This window comes from Colias croceus, chromosome 2, assembly GCF_905220415.1.
Source record: "Colias croceus chromosome 2, ilColCroc2.1".
In the NCBI taxonomy this organism is placed as follows: Eukaryota; Metazoa; Arthropoda; class Insecta; order Lepidoptera; family Pieridae; genus Colias; species Colias croceus.
This window is the reverse complement of record NC_059538.1, coordinates 11612852-11635705: the sequence shown is the minus strand read 5'-3', so window position 1 is coordinate 11635705 and position 22854 is coordinate 11612852. Positions and strand designations below refer to the sequence as shown.

Here is a 22854-nt window from a genome sequence, read left to right as displayed (position 1 = left end):
GTACCTATAGTAGCAAAAAACTAATAGGCATAACAAATATACCGCGTGTACATGTTTGTGTGTGGGTGCGTATATGTGTGGATGTGTATTGTTTATTAGAAGTAATGTAACCTTAAATATATTTTTTGGTCGGACTATCACTTAGGACAGGGGTTCCCAACCTTTTTTTGTCTACTGTCCACTTTAAGAATAAATTATTTTTTAACGCCCCCCTTTTTAAACATACTTAAAAACCGCTAAGTACTTATAAAGTTATAACTGATTATTGAAACGCAATAAAAAGTTGCGTTTCACTAATCAGTGTCAGTAGTTTCAATAATTCGTAGGTACCTATTCGGACAGATTATCTTTTATTGAAAATAAAACAAACAATCAATTAAATGTGAAAAATAAAAACTAATGTGAAGGTTGAATCTGATGCTGTTCAATAAGTATGTTGATATCAGGTTCCAATTTACTCAAAAACAAACCGATGAAAAGAAATGCTTCCTTTGTTTAAGTTAAGCACTTTGCTTCTTGCACGGCAAGTAATTACCGCACATGAAGGCATTTTCTCATAATTTTGTCGCTGCGTTCGCAGTACTTCTCTCCGTTGTAGATAGCGAGTGACTAAACAGCGCGATCGCATAGATGTGAGCAGTGCTCATATCCTTGGCGCGTCTGCCCCGCCTACAACGCCTTTCTAACCTCTTTTATATTTCTGTGGCAAGAACAAGTATTATAGAACCAGCCGATTGATACAGGAATGTTCAAATCGGATTATTTAACAAAAACTTGTTAAAACATGATTGCCCGCGGTCTATTATATCGAACTGAGTTTGAGCTATATCTTAATTAATATCAATTGATGTTCACAAGATGTCGACTCTCGAAGTCGAGAGCTCACTCGGTGTCTAAGAGTCTTCCTAGCTAGGTAGATGAAATTATAAATCGACCCCAAAGCCCTACACAACACCCCCTTTTTTTTTCTGGGTCTCTTATCCTTTAGGCCTGCAGCGCCCACAAGGGGGCGTTATCGCCCACGTTGGGAAAGACTGACTTACGACATAGGTAAATTAGTAATTCTCGTGTTGTGTTTGTTACCATACTCCTCCAAAAAGGCTTGTGCGTTTCTCATGAAATTTTGTATGCCTATAAGGTAGGTCTGAGAATCGGCTAAAATCTATTTTTAATACTCTAAGTGATAAAATTATGGCAGAACAACGTTTGCTCGGACAGCTGGTAATCCATAAACAACGCAAATAACATGACCTGATAACCAAACCCTTAAACATTTTAAAAGGAACAAGAGGTAACAACGTGCTAATGCCCCAAAAATACGATACCCCGTAATCCCCCATTTGTGGGGCTATATCGGTTATGACCCCAAATTGTGAATTATTCATAAGGGACCTTGAGGGTCAAACTTGTAAGAACCGAGTTTGTTTGTTAAGCCCGCGGCGTTGTCTTTTCGCTTTTTGCTTATCAAAATAGCCGATTTCGAATATCAAATGTCGTTTGTGAATTTAGGGCCATTCGTTTTTATTATTTTGCATCTCTAAGTATTTTTTATATAGGTACATTGATGATATTGCTACGCTTTCATCCTCGAAATCCTATTTGTGATGAACTCAAGCTCAACATTTTTTTTGTTCAACTTTTAAGTGTTTATGAAAACGCATTTTTTTAATCTACACCTGATTCAGAAAGTGTCTCCTGCCGAGAAGGATCGACAAAGAGTCCTGCAGGTAGGTACTCGAAATTAATGCACTATTTTCACTTCAAGAAACTTAAGAGTTAAGTACCAACAAAGTTATTACAGACATATTAATTACCTACTGAATCAACCGTTTAACGATATCCAACTATTTAATATACTAACTAATGAATTAACATAACCATAACAAATTCACATCGCAAAGCTATTTAATACCAACGATAAATGCACTCACTAGTCACTCATAAACGCGAATCTACTTTATAGCCAACACAATATTTGTGCGCGGGCTCTTCATTTCGTCGTACGTGCGACGAATTAAAAGTACATGCGGTTTACACGATACGGTGACGACACGACCACGATACGATACTTCAAGATAACTTTGATATGTATAGTCAATTTGAAAAAGGTAGGTAGGTACCTTAGCAATCCGAAATAGACAAATTTCCTCTCGTCATGATCGTGTATGGCACCATCCTACTAATATTATAAATGCGAAAGTTTGTGAGGATGGATGGATGTCTAATTATTACTCTTTTACGCAAATACTACTGAACCGATTACAAAAAAAAATGTTATGCAGGTAGCTGAAGACCCAGAATAAGACATATTATATATGCGAGTTTTTCTTTGAAAATGCGGGCGAAGCCGCTGCCAGAAAATTAGTTTATAATATAAAATAAACTAATATTTTAATTAATTTCTCATCACGTGTTGGTAATTATTTCATTTATTAATCCATTAGTATATTACCCAAATTTCATTGAATTCATCCGAACCGTTTTACCGCGAAATGTTATACTGTTAGTTTATCAAACATCAATTAACACCATTAAAATTAATCCATTAGAACCCTTTTCAGATAATTGTTAATAATTTATTATAAACTAAGTTATGTGATTGTGAATTGTGAGGAGATATAAATATATTTATGATTCATCAAGTTAATTTAGTAGATATTATATTCCATACTATCTTTCGCCGTTTCTGGCAAACCGTTTTGTCTATATCCTAATAAATTATATACCAACTAAAATCTTCCTCGAGAATCACTCTATCTATTAAAAAAACCGCATCAAAATCCGTTGCGATATTTTACAGATTTAAACATACATAGGGACAGGGAAAGCGACTTCGTTTTATACTATGTAGTGATAATATGTTCTCAATTCCATAACAATACAAGAAAATTTGTATAGAAAATGTATTAAATGTATCCGAATCAAGGCAAGGATAACAAATTTATCTATAAGAATCGAGACAGAAATAACAAAAAGGTGAGCTGTAACAGGAAGAAATCGGAAACCCTTGAGAAGCTTATTAATTGGAACCGGTCATCTTACCTCCGAACAAATTGCTACTAATTTACACCAATCTCCTGCCGATTTTCGTAAGAATACGACGTTTTTTCCTGTCAGAAATATCGGGATCTCTATTTATCATTAACTGTATCTTTATTTTCTTTCTTTATACGTTTTTATTTCCGCAATGGATATTTATAAAAAGACAGCTTATGAGAACCTTCAACCTTGGACAGGAAGGTATAGAAAATTTTGGGGTATATAGATGCCAAAGATTTTAACTTGTTTATTATACCTAATTATATCCTAGAATACCAATTAATTGCTATTTACAGAAATCACCCAATAAATTAAGAAATTGTCTTCTTCATGATAGATCTTTTTTCATCTGTATGATTCTTATTTCTCTTCCTATGTTACCTCTAGAGATACCTCAGCTCGTTGAAAACTCATTTATAATAATGACGCCATTTATATTTTCATGTAGGACCAAAGTGATGACCTGATTTAATAGCTACCAACTTCGATAATTTTATCAGTCATTTTATCCATGAACATTATACATTTAATACTTTCAAACCCATTATATAATATGGAAACGTATATCAATATAAAAGCTCAAACGTCAATAGCAGTGATCAACTCAATCCCATTACGAGTGAAAATCAAATTCATAATCATGAAATTGATAGCGAATTTTCCGAATTATGTCATTATATGTTAATGATATGCTAAGCCAGTGTCATCCAAAATTCAAGGTATTAAATTGGCCGACAATTTTGGCATATTAGACGATTTATTGGTGTAATCTAGGCTAGCCCGGTCTATTCGACCTTCGATAGATTTATGGTGACCTGGTAATATATCAATGGAGAAAAATTCTAAGTCTTCCATGTAGTCTTTATTGTTAACAGTTTTATTAGATTTTATTACGGAATCTCCTTAAACTATTTTCAATTTAAAAAGAAAGATAAGCTTTTAAATTCAACTGTACTTTTTATTTTTAGGGTTGGTTATGTAAGGACTTTCGACTGGTTAAACCGATTTTGATGATTCTTTTCTTAGTTTAAAGCGTCTTCTTGTGGTCTCATTAAATTCTGACAATTTCATAGGTTTAGTTTTTTGTTAAAAATAATTATTTGGGACTCAATTATAGATAATATTGTAATCATATTGATTAAAATCTAGTTCTATTTTTAGAATTATCATAATTATTGCGCACGTGACTAAACCCTCAACAAAGCAACATAGGTCGTTCTTAGATGCTGAATAGAAGAATCATCTAAAAATATTCTAAGAAGAATTAAAAGTATCGGAAAATAATTTTTTATTTTATAAAATAATATTTTATGTTTGTAAAAATAAGTATTATTAACAACAATCAACAAAATGATGATTATGAACCAAAATGAAATTACTTTCAAAAAATTGACTACCAAGAAATGATATCACAAGCAAATGACGGAAAAGTATGTTTATTCCGTCCTCCGGAATTGCTTTACTTTTTCAAGTGAATCAGTTCATTATATGGCTTCCGTGTGACCCAGTTGTATTCGGGAGAACTTTTATTAATTTTGGTTCTATGTTTTCGGGTTTAATAAGCCACTAACGAGATGATTTCTGGCCAGAACATTACATATTTGTTGTAATTTAATTTTCTTCTATATTTATAAGAAACTAGTTGTGCCCCGCAGTGCTTCACTCTTGTTGATCTAGCGTGATGATAATATAATAATTATAGCCTATAGCCTTCCCTGATAAATGGGCTATCTAACACCGAAAGAATTTTTCAAATCGGCCTAGTAGTTCCTGAGATTAGCGTGTTCAAACAAACAAAGAAACTCTTCAGCTTTATAATATAAGTATAGATTCACGTTCGTAAATCACCTATGGAACGTCTGAACGAATTTTAATGATTAATATTATTATTGGTTCGTTGAATTTATCTCTTCTTATACTGTAAAATTAAATCTTATCGACAGATTGGTACGATTCCATGAATTTTTACGTTTCTAAACAAAATATCTCACCCTGTAAATGGCCTTTCATTGGTGGCTGCAGTTCTGAAGAACGTTTTATTGCTTTTCAAGGGATTTATTTTGAGTACGAATCCGACTCCGCTTTTAAGAAAACACGTCTATATTATTGCTTATTTTTGATGACACTAAGAGTGAAAATGTATTGTGAAGATTGTTATGAAGGGATCGAGCAGGGTCTGTACTCTGTAAAGGTCACGAAATGAACGTATTTGAAACGGTGTCAGGTTTATTGGATATGTGTTTGGACGTAGATAAACAAAAAGGATCCAACCCACAAAATGTTACTTTTGAGTTATTGAAGATTGAAGTTTTACCTGTGATTGTTCATATAAAGACTTGCTTGCGTTTATTGCTTCTTAAGAAAATATGTGTATCTCAATGCATATTTTATTCTTACATACAAATTTTATTGAATTTATTTTTAATTCTTGAAATATTCAGCTAAATGTTAGTTAGGATCCTTTTTGATAAAACCTATTTTCAATTATGCTAAGTGAATTTTCGTTAAAAAATATTCATATTTTACTTGGATTGTTTTTGCTAATCGAAAATATAGACCTTGACGAGCAGTTTGGTATGATTATCTCATTTTCGGTCATGTTGTGGGTTGGATCCTTTTTGCTTATCTACGTCCGTTTAAGATAATATGTTTTGTGGTTATTTATTGTAGTTTTTGTTAATATATATAGTAGCACGTAGCTAACGCTACTAGTACCTAGTGTATATTAATAATAACATCTACCTTTTAAGCCCAAAAATGAAACTTATTACTTCTTTTTTAATGATTAAATTGTTTTGTACATTAGAAAATATGTTCTTCTTCATAACCTTAAGGCCATCAATAAAACTTTAAATTTTATTGATTATCCACTTCAATCCATAAAGAAATTAACACGTTGGCGGACATACCTGCTATAACAGTCGTTTGAACTTAGATTCAAGGACGCACCTGTCATAGCATTCATTATTTGCTCTATAGTTTTTGACGGAAATGCTATAGCAGGGTTCTTTTAGTATGATTTTGTGACAGCTACACTTTTTCTGTCCAATCTTACGCAATTCGAAGCTGTTTAGTGCCCTATAGCACACAAAAAATGCGCGAGCAAAATTACCCTCCCCCGCTATACCCGCACTTCTCACACACACGCACGCCTTGTATAGCAGGTGTCAATGTATGAAAATTTGTTCAGTCGCGCGGTAACTGCGCCGATGTGCAAACGCGTGCGTACGGAGATTTTTCGCGCACACAATTCAGTGTTTCGATAATCGTAAGTAATGTGTTTTGTTGTTTACTAGCATAAAAATAATGTTGTCATGTTTTAAGATGATAGTGAATGTATCTTACAAGTAAAATTCGATAATTAATACGTAATCAAAGATACACAAGTTTTTTTACTGTTTCTTTTCTTGCACGTCTTATAAATAATTATATATAGGAACCCACCTATATAAATAATTATAAACAGTGGTATGATTTGCAGATGCCTCCAAAATACAAGAAAAAACGCGACTATTCTGACAATGAGAAGCCTGGATGTAGTGGTGTTTCGGCTAACGTAAGTCTAAGTTATCTAAACATAATATTGATGTATTGTACTCGTAAAGCAGTTACTAGGAACAATGCCTTAGCGTGTAGTCAGTAAAAGTGATATTCGTTTCGTTATTTACAGGTCCCTAGAATTAGAGAGAAAGTCAATCCATTGGATACTGATAAATTACAAAGGCTTTTTGAGGAGGCCTCATCGTCATCTCTGAGTGGTTCCAGCGTTCATGACGTTCTCGAAGAATCAGAAAGATCCGCTGACGAGCAAGATCCACGATGCGCTATGAATAGCGATGAGTCTGGTTCTCGGGAACATGATCCATATTCAGATTCTGCTGGAGAATATGGTTCAGACAGTGAATACAATCCAGCTGAAGACCAAACAGTGCTATCCGATTCTTCTGATCATCAGCAAGATCATGGTGATTCTGATCGTACAGTAAGTGATATTCCTAACCAAGAATTTTCAGACATGCAAGCAAACTTACGCATGACCCTAGATCCAACTTTGAACGATGACATCGATCCCATGCCACCAAATTCTACTAGAAGTGTTTTTTATCGTCACTCACCTAACAGAAATCATATAGTACCAGACGAAACTCTTCCTGCTTCATCTTCCCAAGTATGCGTAGAACCATTGTTATTGCAACAAAGTGTCGATGATATAAGCCCAAATAATAGACAAGACCCACAAGAACATCACCAGAGTCATCAGAGCCTTTCGTCACCAACAATAAATGTTACGAGTGATTGGGAAGAGAATACCGAACCTAATTTAGAATTTGAGTTTGATGTGACCAATGCAGGAACACAAGTAAACCTAGATGGGACTACAAAACCCATACAGGTTCTAGAGTACTTATTTACCGATGAATTGGTTGATTTGATTGTATCCTGCACAAATGCATATGGCGAAGCTTTATGTTCCTCCAACAGACCACATACAAGAGGTTCCCGAATACAAACATTTAAACCTACAGATAAAATAGAAATGAAAAAGTTCTTGGGATTGTGCTTATTACAGGGACACCTTGAATCTCCAAGTATAAGAAAATCTTTCACCATCACCGATCCATTATATTATCATCCCATTTTTTCATACAGCATGTCAGGCAGGCGGTTTGAGCAACTTTTGCGGTGCTTGTGCATTTCTGATTTGGATTCTAAGGGGATGGGCAAAGTCAAACACTTTGCGAATAAAGTGATAAATAATTTTCAAAACTTGAACCATCCTCACAAAGAACTATCACTGGATGAATCTTTGTTACAGTTCCGGGGACGTTTATCTTTTCGACAGTACATCAAGTCGAAAAAAGCAAGATATGGCATAAAATTCTATACATTAACGACTCATGATGGTTATGTCCTGAATTTCATCATTTATGAAGGAAAAAATACAGTGGATGAAGACGGCGATGGATCAAAAACTGCAAAACTGGTCGTCAAATTAATGGAGCCTTATTTGGATAAAGGACATGAGTTATATATGGATAATTTCTACAACAGCGTAGATTTGTCCAAAAAACTTTTATTTCACAAAACTCACACGATAGGTACCTTACGAAAGGACAGGAAAGGAAATCCGAAGACAATGTTTGGAAAAAAAATTAAAAGAGGAGATCACGTTTGGAGAAGGAAAGGAAATGTCTATGTATCAATGTGGAAAGATAAAAGGGTTGTGTATATGCTAACAACAAAACACCAACCACGTCTAATAATAACTAGAAACAGGTATGGGCAAGCAAAGAAAAAACCAATTGAAGTGAGTGAATATAACAAATTTATGTCTGGCATTGACAAGTCCGACCAAATGATTGCTTATTATTCCACTCCAAAAAAGACAATCAGGTGGTACAAAAAAGTATTTTTTCATTTATTGGACATGATGGTGTGGAATGCGTACTATATGTTCAAAAAGTATTGTAACTCAAACACAACCTTGCTGAGTTTCCGAGAGAGTATAATAAATTCATACCTACAGGTGACTGATAACACTCTAAATGATATACAACAAATGAGACTGGCAAAGACTTCAAGCAGGCGAAAGAAAAAAACTACTGATAGTCTTCTTCAGACGGTGTCTGAATCTGGACACTGGCCAGAACTCATACCACTGGCTGAGAACGCAAAACGCAATAAAGTTTTCTTGAGATGCCGAGTTTGCACTAAAAACAAACTATCAAAGCAAACGAGCTATCGCTGTAAAGGTTGTATTGACAAGCCACCTCTTTGTCCAAGTTGCTTTGAAGCATGGCATATGGTTAGGGATGAAGCTTGAAGATTTTTTCACTGTTTTGGCATTCATCTGATGTAAACTCTTTTTGATGTGTTTTTTATCTCTTTTCTAAGATTAATATTAAAGCTTAAAATGTCACAAAATAACGGTGTTTTATTTTTTATCAAAAAGAAGTGGCATTACCATAAAAACAGCCTATGGCAGTCAACTGCTATAGCACCTGTATATATCCTATTTGATACCAAATTCGTCTGCTATAACAGCTGTGTCCCATTTCATAGACATATATGCTGTAAAATGGGACACAGCTGCTATGGCACTCGTCTGCTATAGCAGGTGTGTCCCATTTTACTACATACTCATTACTAGATAGGACGTAACTGCTATAGCACTCGTCTGCTATAGCAGGTGTGTCCTATTTTAATAAATAACCATTATTAGATAGGACGTACCTGCTATAGCAGACGAATGCTATAGCAGTTACGTCCTATCTAGTAATGATTATTTATTAAAATAGGACACACCTGCTATAGCAGACAAGTGCTATAGCAGTTACGTCCTATCTAGTAATGATTATTTATTAAAATAGGACACACCTGGTATAGCAGACGAGTGCTATAGCAGTTACGTCCTATCTAGTAATGAGTATGTATTAAAATAGGACACACCTGCTAAAGCATTCCATACAAAAAAATACTGCCCAATGAGGGTGACTGATTGTCCGCGAACGTGTTAATATTATATCTTACAAGCTTTCCCTATGTTTCCACAATACGAAATTTCATAACTCAGTACAAAAAATTTATTAATTTATTCATACATTTCCTGTACATGAAAGTTTGGTTACAATTTTTTCAATGCAATCTATTTAAAAATGAACTCTAACTCTCTACATTTAAGGTTGAAAATATCTTAGCAAAAACATTCAACAGAAAACCTATTACGATCGTGTTTAAGAAATAAATTGGTTTTCAAAAGTTAACACGAATTAAATGCAGCAATTTGCATCGTATTACTGTAATTCCAGAAATTAATTATTCATAGAAGCAAGTAATTTCAACTAATAAAGGGGAATTTATTAGTCATGCCAGATTCTTTGTAATCTGACAGGCGTAAGGGTTTAGCAAGTTAAAGTTGAATTATAGGGGTTTTATTTTGTATGTAGAAAATAATTTCATTTTTTCTATATATTTAAGATATCTTGGTATTCAGGCTGAAGAATTTGTTTCTTTGTTCTATTGCTTGAACGTGCTAATTTCAGGAACCGCAGAGCCGATTTGAAAAACTTTCTCAGTTTTAGATAATTCACTCATCGAGGAAGCCAATATTCTATTATAATCACGCTTTTACCAATAGGAGCAAAGCTATGCAGGTAAAACCACGAGGCACAGCTAGTACTTAATGATATGATCGATTTCACCTTATAGTATATAGCTATTTTGATGGAGAGCTGTTTTTAAAATAATAAATCGTATATGATGCCAATCTTTATTAATTATCACTAGCGGTCCGCCCCGGCTTCACCCGCGGTACATATTTCGCAATAAAAGGTAGCCTATGTTTTTCTTAGGGTCTTAAGATTGTCTGTGCCAAATTTCATCAAAATCGGTTGAGAGGTTTAAGCGGAAAAGCGTAACAGACAGACAGACAGGCTGACAGAATTACTTTCGCATTTATAATATTAGTAGGGATAATGCATTTGGCGTGATAATAAATTGGATAATAATGAACATTTAAAGCATAGTTACATTTTGTTGGTATATAATAATCACTTGTTTATTTATTTCACGATGACTTTCATTTTGACAGCCATGTCCGTTTATTAGCTACAAATTATCCCATACAAACGAAAATCATAAATTATCCCGTATCTTTGCGATAAAAAATCTTTATTACGAAAACAGCGAATACAAATCACAACCCTACATGTAATTAATTGTATTACACGCAATTCGAGCATTTATCAAATTTTCTTGACGAATGTATTTGAAAAGAATACAATTACGTTATGCATCATTACCTGCCACTTTTGTTACTAGTATTGTAATTTGTAAGGGACTTATAATCAATTTAAATCGGTATATTCTTTAGATTATTTCTCTTATTTCCATTTAAATATTTGCACACCCAAATAGTGGGTAGAATGTATTAGCGCCTTAATATTGTAACAACACCTTTTTTGTAACTACATTCTTGTAAATAAATGAAATTTGAATTTGAATTTGAGGTGTTTTATAGAGCCTTTTCTTTTTTTAGTCTAGAGTGTGCTCTTGTATGTTTTTATTGTTTGTGTTTGTTAGAAAGAACAAACCAATATAAATTGGTATCTAGTTGATGTATTGAAAAAGATAATTTGGTACAATAGCTTCACTCGATTGAGATAGAAAAGTGACATTTTGTGTACACAACACATAATATAACTTAGGTAAAAGAAGAAAAATATATAATGTACATACCTATATGAATATCTTATAGCAGTAGTTACTTAATTACAGAAGACATATTTTGACAAGATTAAAAAAAATCATATTATTTAACGAACTCAATAGGACTTAAATCATCGCTAAGCTATCTTTAGTTCTGCGGCCGCGGGAACCGTGTTAATAAAATATAATTTTTATATCAAGTTCATATATAAATTTTTTTAATTTTTTTTTTATATATGACACAATGCTCTCACAGCGAATTCCATGTATAACAATAAAATATAGAAGTGTCATAAGAACTCAATATATTTTAAATACAGGGTGAATCAAATGGAAAATGAAAAAATGTTGAGACGAGTACGCAGAGGTCTTCACGTTAGACGACAAAGGTTTCGTGTGAGACTTCAATTCCGATTCAATTTAGATCGCACCTTGCTTTGTATACAGGCTGTTTGAATCGTGGGATTTAAAAATTAATTTAATTTTCAATTATTGCATTAGTTTAGTGCACCTTGGCCTGTTTTTTTGAAGTGAAACTTCTTTATCGGGGTTGGAAAAACATTAAGTGTAACATTTTTTCGTTACGCGTGACATTTTTCCGTTACGCGCCATCTTTTTCTTATCCCTACCACGCGTGATTCGCCGTATTTCTGTAAAGTTGCATATATAGTAAATTATTTTTTGAAAAATAAGGTCATAAAGAAGTTTCACTTCTTACGTGTTTACACTAGTACACGGACACATTTTTTTATTACTCTCCTTGTCCACCAGGTTGTCTGGAAGAGATCGCTGTCTGAACGATAAGACCACCGGTTGTGCTCTTTTATTACTTATGTATATCATTATATTTTGTACTTTTAAACAATAAAGAATTTTTGTTTGTTTGTTTGTTAAATTGTATGTTATAATTTATTTAAGTCGAATAGAGCGTTATGTAAAAATGTTATAGATACAGATACGTCTTCATGCTGATTAAAAGTGTATTCAAAAGACAATTCAATAGTACCTATAATATGCTAAATTAAAGCACTAGTTTTCAGTTTATTCTTATTAGCAAAATCTTATAAAGTATTCATTCCTAAAAATCCATGATCATTGGCTAAATAGATAATAATTATGGATACTGAAAAAAAAAAACGACAACTGATTTTTATTTTCATTTAAACCGATGTAATATTTAGCTTTGCTTTCCCCTTTCACACTAAGAACTGCAAAGAACTAATCAAATGTACCACGAATTAATTCTTCAATTCACAAGTAGGTACGATGCAACTTATCGCGACCCAAATGAAGCACGACCAAAATTAATTCATCAAAGACCAAACATCCTGTATTTCACCTGCCTCTGTAGATACCTGGGGAATGAACGAAAATTGAAGGAGTGGGGATCAGTGAATACGCCTGAAATTCGTTTGACTCAATGTCAGCTGATGAAATGTTTTAAAGCTATTACGGTTTCATTGGCGCGGATAAGCTTGGAGCGATAAAACGGAGTGCTCTAAGGAATTAGCTTGTGATTTTTTGTATTCATTTGATTATTTCATAATAGGAAGTATTAATAAGAGTATATGTATCACTACACAGTATAAACAATCTCGCTTTCTCCGTTCGTATATCCCTATGTATGCTTAAATCTTTAAAACTACGCAACGGATTCTGATGCGGTTTTTTTATAGATAGAGTGATTCTCCAGGAAGGTTTTAGTATATAAATTATTAGGTTTTAGACAAAGCGGGCGAAACCTCGAGCGGAAAGCTAGTTATAATATAAATTGATGAATTGATTCGATGAAAATGTGATCGGTTAATAGTCTAAGTAATGTGTTTATGGAATCACCTATAAAACAAATTATACAAGCTATCATTATTATTACTAATATCAAACAAGAAACAGACAAACAATCACCTTTTCTTCACATAATATAAGTTTAAATTAGCCCTATATACGTGCACTATCAGCTCACGGCTGTCCTTTGCGGTTTTACCCGCATTGCTCTGCTCCTAATAGCTATTAGTCTTCCTCAATAAATGGCCTATCTAACACTGAAAGAATGTTTCAAGACAGATCGTTCCAGTCGACCGCGTAACAAACTCTTCAGTTTTATAATATACGTACATTGGAATATAACATAAAAGACAACAACAGGCAGAGCGCTGCGCCACATTCCCAGAATCCCACATTAAAAGTTAAAAAAATAAATCTCCCCTCACCTATTAAAGAGTCTGTATTAAAAGTAATTTGAAAACTCCGTGAAGTACAATCATAAAACAGCTAAGAACAGATTAAGGTTATGTTTGAGTTAGAATACTTGGCAACTTTTAATGAAGTCAGCGGTTTAGGTGTTGTCGTAGGGCTTACAATTTTACACGCTACGTTTTGTATTTAATTACTTTAACGGATTATGACCTTAATTGTAAAGCAGGTAAGGGCATAGTTCCCTTGGGTGTATATTTTGAATAAGAATGTAATGAATAACAGATTGTATATTTGTTTTATATAATTAATCTGGCTTCCCTCTACTTTGTCAGACGTATAAGTTGAATTAGTTATATACTCTTATCTCCGTTGGTTAAATAATTACAAAGATCAATGGAAAAGTATAATCTTTTTAAAATAAATGTGAATAGACACAGGTTTGCTTCACTGTAGACCTAGCTTTTCGCAAAGCCTTAATAACCAAAAAAACGCCTTCTTAGTCTTATATATAAAAATGAATCGCAAAATGTGTTGGTAAGCGCATAACTCGAGAACGGCTCAACCGATTTTGATGATTCTTTTTTTATTATATTTCTTGAAGTGCGAGGATGGATCTTATGTAGAGAAAAAGTAAACATGTACCACGGGCGAAGCCGGGGCGGACCGCTAGTAGTGAATAAAAATAAATTAAAACAACTTTGAATGTAGACAACACCTTGACTGTTGGCGGAAACTGTGCGCTTCAAAAGATAATTCAGCTCTGATGCCTACTTTATTAAAAAAAGTGTGTGTGCACATGTATCAGAAGTGAAACTTCTTTGACAAGATTCGAAAATACCAAAATCGTTAACTTACTATGGAGTAAAAATCGTCACGTCATGGACGTGACGATTTTGCCATGCCGCTACCTTGAAATTTTACTCGTAACGCGCCTAAAGAAGTTTCTAAACTTCACTTCAAAAAAGTAGATGAACCCTGAGTTAGTGACACATTAATGATGTCACTTCAGGTACCATTTACGTCACAACTCACACTCGTAGATACTGTTCGCTCCATTACACGCTAGCCCTTCGTATTATTCACATAATGAAGGGGTATAATGTATACTAGCTGTGCCGCGCGGTTTCACCCGCATTGCTCCGCCCCTGTTGCTCTTAGCGTGATGATATATAGCCTATATAGCCTTCTTCGATAAATGGGCTATCTAACACCGAAAGAATTTTTGAAATCGCAGCAGTAGTTCCTGAGATTAGCGCGTTCAAACAGACAAACATTCCATTATAAACTAAGTTGTAAAACATATGAAATCAAAACTCAATTAAAATTCAGCACATAAAACACACGAATTTCGTGAAGTTTTCATCAAAAGTTGTTTCGAAGTGAAACCTCAAGCATAATTTGTAACATATGACGTGGAGGCTTGATTGATCAGCCTAACACGGAGATGTAGGTATGGGTGTTACCGTATTTACCCTGGAAGAGTAAGATTCGTATAAAAATAAATCAAAGAAATATATTTTTTATTTCAGAATAACAACCTTAATGAGCAATGAATTTGTGTACCTACCCTAGAGGATCGTAAAAAAAATCACATCGGTTTTATCAGCTGACCTTCAAAATTGCTTGACAGGTGTTGATGGTCAGATAGCTGATACTAAAAAGGGTGTATTCTTTTTTACTAATAAGTAGAAAATGTATCTTAATGATCTAGAATGTCTGCAAGATGACACTATATAGCACACAATCCATATAAAATGTACTACTAAAACATAACACAATTTCAGCAAAGATTACAAAACCACTAGATTCGATGTTTTATTGACATTCAAAACTTAGGGCGTATTCAGAAAGAAAGCTTGAAACTTATAAGCGCTTATCGGCGCTTGTCAGCGCTGGTAACCCGCGCTGGAAAATATAAGAACACGCGCCGATAAGCGCTGTTAGGCGCCGACAAGTTCCGACAAGCTTCAACAAGCGCTGATGAGCGCTGGGCGCTGCCATTTAAAATTAATAAACAACTGCAAAAACACGTGCAATTTACACGTTTGTTTTATTAGAAATGGATACCTACTTAGTGAATTTTTCATTAAATGGTTTTTCAATAAATCCAAAATGTAATCAAATGTTTCTTGAGTCATTCTTGTATATATATGTATATGTATAAAATCTTTCATCATCAAATTTCAAATAAAAACCTATACACTTTACAGATAATTAAATTGGCTTACTAGTTTCTAGTGATAAATAGGTTTTTAAAATCAGTGCAGTAGAAAGTTTACAGCGTCACAGATTCACAAACACTACCTCATTATAATATTAGTACATACTTATAGATATTTCCATGATAAATTCAAACATAGCAATTAAAACAGTGAAAATAATCCCGATACTAAAAAAGATGCGATCAAATAAAATATGGATATGTACTCATCTGTAATTAGTTTAAATAATTAACATGCAGAATGTATTGGACTATCACGAAGCATCTCGCCCTACAAATCACTATAAAATCAGCTGTTTATGTTACAAGCGAAACGCGATTATATTATATTAATCTCGATTTGTTAACGCAACGGTGTATTTTAACTGTTTATTTCAAGAAAGATATTTTAATTTAATATCAATAATATTATAATAACTATATCCACCTTGTTGTACTTATTTATATTTGACAAAGTTCTTAACTTAATAAAAAAAAAATTGGTTGTCTGTGAAGTCGGTTTACTGATGATAGTTGTACGTGACAACGATTATGCTTCTTTGTCGCTTGTTCCACGCTCTCGCTTGCACTTCAAGCCTTACATGGAACGCCTCAGAGCGAGGTAACGCCGCATGAGTCATGTTTTTTCGGGCGTGCAGCCGGCTCTATCGAATTATAAGACGTTGTCACGTCAAAAACAGTCTAAACATGATAGTTTAATGCCAAGCATATTTATTTAGGAGGAGGCCCGTTTCCTTTTCTTCACCCTTCCCAGTCCATTATAACTTTATTCCCGTGTGAGTATATAATTCATCACAGTGTAAAAAAAATATTTATTTATCCTTTCTTCATCCATTATCCCTAAAAAGCGGTCAAGGAATTTGAGGCATTTTCCGGTGCCAGTTCATAAACACGTTATAGTCATACAGTGATAAAGTTATCATAATTATTATTAGCGACTGCTATGCTCATATTATTTTTTTTTTCATGATATGTTATCATCAAACCAACTCAGTACTCATTTATACATTCAATCACTCTGTGCTATAATTATAAACCTTATAATAATTACTTGAATCAATTAATCTAGCATATCATTAAATTCTGGGAAGATCTAACCAAATAATCAAATCGAAACAGTATCATAGTTGTCAACACGTACTATAACTACTTTATTTTTATCCCTACTGAGCTTAATTATACTGTTTACGAACTGAATCCAACTGCCTACCATCGACGGGCTGACGCAATACCTAATGTTTTTTAACCAGTTGTATTAATAGAATTCATGACAGCGACGCGGACGGGCTCACAGTTAGACAATCGCTCCGCTATCGCTACAACGCGTTAGTTGCGATGACATGACGTTTTGGTTGTTACAAGAGATACATAGCTGGAATAGAAAGTAAGAATCAATTTGATAATCACTTAATTTTAATGGCATTTCAAGGCCAATAATTAATGAATTCGAAAAAAAAAACTGACAGCTTGAAATAGGATTTTTTAAATTGGTAATTATAATTTCGGTGTACCTAACTCATCTTATCTTCATTTTTAGGTTAACACTAATAATTATCATAGTGAAATCCACTATTTTATTTTAAAGATAGTAGTTTGGTGATCAGTCGAGATTAATGCTTCTTAAATACTTATTATTGGCAACCACAAAATTATATAAATATTATTGTGCACTCCATCATATTGCTTTTGCTTAAAATTTAAGGCACTTTAAGTACCTATGTACGCCGTTGAAATACGTTTTTATGCTTAAAAAATCATTACTATAAAACTATAGCCGAAATTCTTCATTGCTTAATAAACTTAAGCTAAACTGTATTTTCTCCTTGCTTAACATATTGTAAATACATTTTAATTAAACCAAAAATTTACCGAACATTCCAGCTATCACGACAACTGCGCGTGACATTGTGTCGGGCGCCGGGCGGCCGGCTCCACGAGCTTACACCGTAGCGATCGACGTGTGGCCGCCTATTACACCGTGCAGTGTGGAACGAATATTTCATCGCAATTAAAATAATTCAGTGGTTTGATATGAAGTATTTATATGCTTAATTTATTATTTGTACTAATAAAAATGTCTGAAAATGATAACGTTATGTAGCGAGCCAGATGCGGAACAAATACAATTTAGCGATTTAATCATAATGCGAGGTTCGTTAAAGGGACTTTTAACAAAAATTAAATTTTTTTATTGAAACTTTAAATAAAATACCTGTAGAAAATATTTCTAGTTTGCAAATTAAAGAATTGAATGTCCGTTTGCTCAAAATTGAAAAGGTTTTTGATGAATTTGATAGGATTCAATCAAAATTAGAAATCGCTACAGATGTTCAAACTCATCATGATGAAAGGGACTTATTTGAGACTCAATTTTTTATTTCTTCGTCATTAGCTCGTGAGATTGAAGAGTCATACACAAATTATATTACTAAATTCAATAATAAAGACAACGACGCAACTAGTGATTGTAATAAATGGAACTCAAAGACGCGCATTAAATAAAGTGTGCCTCCTGCCACACGAAAATTCATTGGAAGAAACCTCGAACCATAGCTATTAATTAGAGACCGTCTGTGACATAATATAAAGTTTGTCATAAATCATAATATTAGTTTTATCGTCATTAAAATAATTATAACAACTAAATGAGTTTTTGTTCTTGGTCTAATCCGAGACAATGTTGTTTTTACAATATTAAATTACTTGAAATTTACGGAAGTGTTTTTGATTATTTCAGATGACACATAATAGTGATAAAAAGTCAGCATTCTATGTTGTTCAATTCATAGACCTGCCTTTTGAAGGAATTGATGATTACGTATGCGTGCCGTGCACTTGGATAATAGAGTTAATACGCAAAGCGACAATTAATGACAGGGCTGTTGTTGCTTATCCTAAAAACGAACATCCTGTTGATACGAGAGATCGCGCGAAGAGAAAAGAGCGAATCAATGATGAGTGGAGATTTTATATGGCCACTATCGAATATGAGTCAAGTGAGTTTAATTAAATGTATTGGTTATATTATTGAAGTATATTCAGATTCGGAACATCTCATAAATTAAAAGGATTTTTTTTTTCAGATTCTTACTATGATGCAGAACTTTGGATCGCTACGAGAAATAATTATGGAGCTGTGGTTGAAGAAACATCAAAAGTAACAGGTAAGAATCAAATTATTTTATCAGTGTTCACAATCGAATTTTCATTGTAAATACATTTTTGAATACTACTTATTTTAAATTTTGAGATTTTTTGACCAACAATTTTTTTATTGTTCGTAAAAAATAAATTTCTGTCTTATAAATGACCGAAACGTCGCAGCAATAATAATATAATTTTTTATTATGATCCTATCTAGTCCACATTCCTGATATACATATCATAATAATTAATAATTATGGATGATAATACAAATAATATTTTCAAATAATAATAAGAATTTTTAATTACAGATATACAACCAGAGCTTTCGATAAACAAGAAATTGCGCAGCGTCAATAAAAACCATTCGTCAGAACTCAATGATAATTTTCGGAAACCACTGCCCGGAACATCAATCAAGCGACCATCAAAGTCAAAATCGAGGAAAGAAATTAATGAACAACGGTTGAAACTAGATGAATCTGCTCAGTCATCCAGTGCGGTTGTTAATGACGCCAAAGTAGAGCCTCGATCTCCAAAAAGAAAACAGCCGGTTATCATCCAGGATATCCAATCAATGGAAAATTCTCACGCAGAAAAATCTGTCGTTTCTCATGCTGAAGAAAATACTGAACCAAGGTCTAAAACTCCGTGTACTGATAAAACCGAACAAGCTTTAAGCTCACCCGTAAAAGACGTTGATAAACGTATTGAAGTTACCAATGTCGATGACAAAGATCACTCTCAACGTGTTAAGAAGCCCGAACAAAATAATAACATGAGCCAAGCTAACTCTTCTAGCAACGCAAAGGATTTGACAATGACAGCAACGCAACCTTCTACTGCAGATAAACAGAGCACTCAGCCGAATCAGTATAATCATCAAGAATGTATTCCAGACAGAAGTTCACTATCAAACTTTCTACCACAGATTGAGAATGTTCGATCACTTTCAAATGTTGACGATCACAAACTACCTGCTAATGAAATTTCAAGTCAGAAAGTGTCTTCCGATTATGAGGGATTATGCTCACCCAAAATTATTGCTCATCTATACAGACACATGAATGCGGGTCGACGTTTAGTACCAATTCAAAGACCGGACCGGAATTCAATCGCCCAAACCAGACCTTTGTCGACGAGCTCAGTAGAACAACTACCAGTGGTTATTCAGAATCAATCTCAAAATGATACACAAGTTTCAAGAACGCACACTGGAAATAGTTCCAGAGACCAAACAGTTCCGCTCAGGAGCATCGGAATGATCTCTCAAGAAATTCATGGACCTAGAATCAATTTCGATCCAAGGAATTTTTTTCAGAGTGTCAATAATGCTGTAGCTACTTCACAACAGCCTACAAGCTTATCTCATAAGCCTCCTAGCTATATCCAACGATCAGATGGACATCAAAATTCAGTAGCACATGAACAATATTATACGAACTCTTATCATAATCAATATCTACCGACCAACCAAGATAACTTTCAACAAGAACTACTTCGGGGTTCTACAGAGAGAAACACTTACGATCATCGACCTACATCTCAAACTATCAATATGGGGATTCCATCAATCAGACAAAATTCAACACACCTTTCGAACTCAACGTATCAGACTCCCGAGGATGCACAACAGGGACAGATGCAGCCAAACCATCTAAATTCACAGCAGCAACCTCAGAGACCTCAACTACGTATTGCCATCTCTATCAAGTCTAAAGATAGGAATTCTCTTCAAGGGGTCACAACGAAAACGCCATCGCCTATTCTGACAAATTTTCGGAATTCATTACAGCAAGCAGTAACAACTAGTATTAATAAATTCCTTTCGAATAATCCACAACTTCAAGCAAGAATAAGTCCTGGAGATTACAATGAAGATTTAACAACCAGCCCGCAGAATGTCATAGCATCAGAAACAAGGGACAGACAAAACACAGAAATGCCTAGTTGCTCTATGTACCAACCATCCAGAATACAACATACAGCACCCCATGAAAACAGATATCAAAACCTATGCAAGCAGCAACAGTTGGTTCACCATTCTACTCAAACGAATTCAAAAAGAAAGCGAGTTCACTTCATTGATGACGCTACTAGGTTATCTGTGACCGGAAGTCATCTAAACGACATGGACAACGCGTGTCAAATAAACGAGTGCACGGTAGATGAAACTCTGTCACCATATCATGCAGTAACTTCAGATTTTGATGCTGTTACGAATCAGGAAGTAATCTCAGATCATGAGATGTCATCAGACGAAGCACCTGCTGAAACAGCTAACAATGCTTACGGAACTGCAAATGATCCTGGGCGTAGTTCTGCAGATAGACCGACAGCTGCCCAAAACTCTACGGCAAGGAGCTGCCAGATGGATCCCAGATTTATTTTAGAGCAGCAAATGTTGGACAACTTTTCTACCCTCTTTACTCAAATGGGATCTACTTTGCGTCATACGACTGATATGTACAATACCTTACGAAGTTCCATCCTGGATACTGCCGTGACATACAAAAAGTTATTGGGTGCTGTCGAACAATTTAACACAGTGGGAAACACAGCTAACAATGCATCTCCTTCGAGCAACCCAGTACCAGATGTTCCACAGCCTTCTGAAGAAAGACACACTACAATAACAGCGAGTGCCAGTACTAGTAATCAAAATCAACATAGTAATGATGTTGCTAACAAAACGCCGAAAAAGAAACCCAGGAAGTTGTTCCGGTTCGTTCTACCACCGGAATATGACGCTCATGATTCAAGATGGACATTGAACTATCCAGAATATCTGCCAGGGCTCGTAGAACTTGTACCTGAAAGTCAAATTTACGTCAGCTATGGAAACCTCATATATTGTCAGCAAGTATCGAAAGATTGCCCATCATTAGCTCGACGATTATTAACAGAAGTCTTCAACAGAAATGCACTGAGTGTTTGTTCATCATTAAGTGAGACAGCGAAGGCTTCTAATAGTGTCGGATCTAATATAAGGCCAGATTTAGATGACCATGCGTGTTCGGTACTGTTGAATTTTGTTATAGAGCATGGACTCCAACGTGATTGGAATACTGATCTTAAACCTATCCTTGATATGATACACAGTAAGATGCAAGAGATTCGAAATTCAAGAGATTCAAATATGGTATAATGGTTGAATGTTGATGACACAAATTGGGCCTACGATACTTTAATGTGCAAGTACTGCCCGGACAAAACCGACGACGTCAAGCACACGTTTTCCGAGTGCGAACGCTGGATCAGGCAACTTCAAGCAAGACTCTCAACCCTGCAAGTCTAGTGAACGACATGATACGAAGAGAAGAATACTATACGAAATTTATTCAAAGCCAACTGGTGCGGTTATCTATTTGATACACTAGTACTATAATAATTATTATTCTCTGGTAGGATTCGAATTTAATTGACACGCTTGTTTTGTAATAATTGTATATTCCCTATCATAAACAATTCATAAGATTTACTAAATTTCACTAACAATGTTACTTATGTATTAGATACTACTTATATATTATAAATGCGGAAATTTGTGAGGATGAATGTATGTTTTTTACTCTTTGACGGAGAAACCACTAAACTGATTTTAATAATTCTTTGCAGTGATGTAGCAGGCTAGTAATGTAATTGCACATGAGCTATAGAAATACTAGATTTATTTCACGGGTTCGTCGACTGGTGAAAATGCGCGATATACCTAGTTTTTATAAAATATCTTGAAAGTATCTGTCTGCGATTGTATAGTGCGTTCCATGTGCTTTCCCTGTCGCATATAAATGTAACGTTTATAATATAATTGTACCGAAAATAAGATGAAAGTTACATTTTATGTGTGAATCATTTATTTATTCAACTAGTCTTCGTTTAGAAGCGCTTTTGAATCATAAAAATACAGAGAAAAATATTTATTTCCAGTGGTGTATGTTATATTTAGGAAATATTATTATAAAGCTGAAGAGTTAGTTTGTTTGTTTGTTTGAACGCGATAATCTCGGGAACTACTGGTCCGATTTGAAAAATTCTTTCGGTGT

The 22854-nt window shown here is 34.3% G+C and overlaps 2 protein-coding genes across 3 annotated transcripts; both read left to right on the top strand.

Annotated features, from left to right (window-relative positions):
- Positions 1 to 5943: 5943 nt before the first annotated feature.
- On the top strand, positions 5944 to 8957 carry LOC123705722 (piggyBac transposable element-derived protein 4-like). The gene is made up of 3 exons (XM_045654690.1): positions 5944 to 6307; positions 6521 to 6595; positions 6710 to 8957. Exons 2-3 carry the CDS (start codon positions 6521 to 6523, stop codon positions 8861 to 8863), a joined length of 2229 nt encoding a protein of 742 aa, XP_045510646.1. The 5' UTR covers positions 5944 to 6307; the 3' UTR covers positions 8864 to 8957.
- A 7980-nt stretch (positions 8958 to 16937) lies between these two features.
- Positions 16938 to 22652, top strand: LOC123705738. Of its 2 annotated transcripts, none has more exons than XM_045654726.1 (5): positions 16938 to 17048; positions 17546 to 17688; positions 18402 to 18660; positions 18748 to 18828; positions 19120 to 22652. In XM_045654726.1, exons 3-5 carry the CDS (start codon positions 18402 to 18404, stop codon positions 21954 to 21956), a joined length of 3177 nt encoding a protein of 1058 aa, XP_045510682.1. In that variant the 5' UTR covers positions 16938 to 17048; positions 17546 to 17688; the 3' UTR covers positions 21957 to 22652. The 2 variants fall into 2 exon arrangements, with proteins under 2 accessions (XP_045510682.1, XP_045510683.1); XM_045654727.1 differs by having other exon boundaries at positions 17546 to 17700.
- The last annotated feature ends 202 nt before the right edge of the window (positions 22653 to 22854 follow it).

Coding starts and splice junctions, on each gene's coding strand:
- LOC123705722 (XM_045654690.1), top strand. CDS start 6,521: ATGCCTCCAAAATACAAGAAAAAACGCGACTATTCTGACAATGAGAAG. Junction 6,596..6,709: donor GTAGTGGTGTTTCGGCTAAC/GTAAGTCTAAGT, acceptor CGTTATTTACAG/GTCCCTAGAATTAGAGAGAA.
- LOC123705738 (XM_045654726.1), top strand. CDS start 18,402: ATGACACATAATAGTGATAAAAAGTCAGCATTCTATGTTGTTCAATTC. Junction 18,661..18,747: donor CACTATCGAATATGAGTCAA/GTGAGTTTAATT, acceptor TTTTTTTTTCAG/ATTCTTACTATGATGCAGAA. Junction 18,829..19,119: donor AGAAACATCAAAAGTAACAG/GTAAGAATCAAA, acceptor TTTTAATTACAG/ATATACAACCAGAGCTTTCG.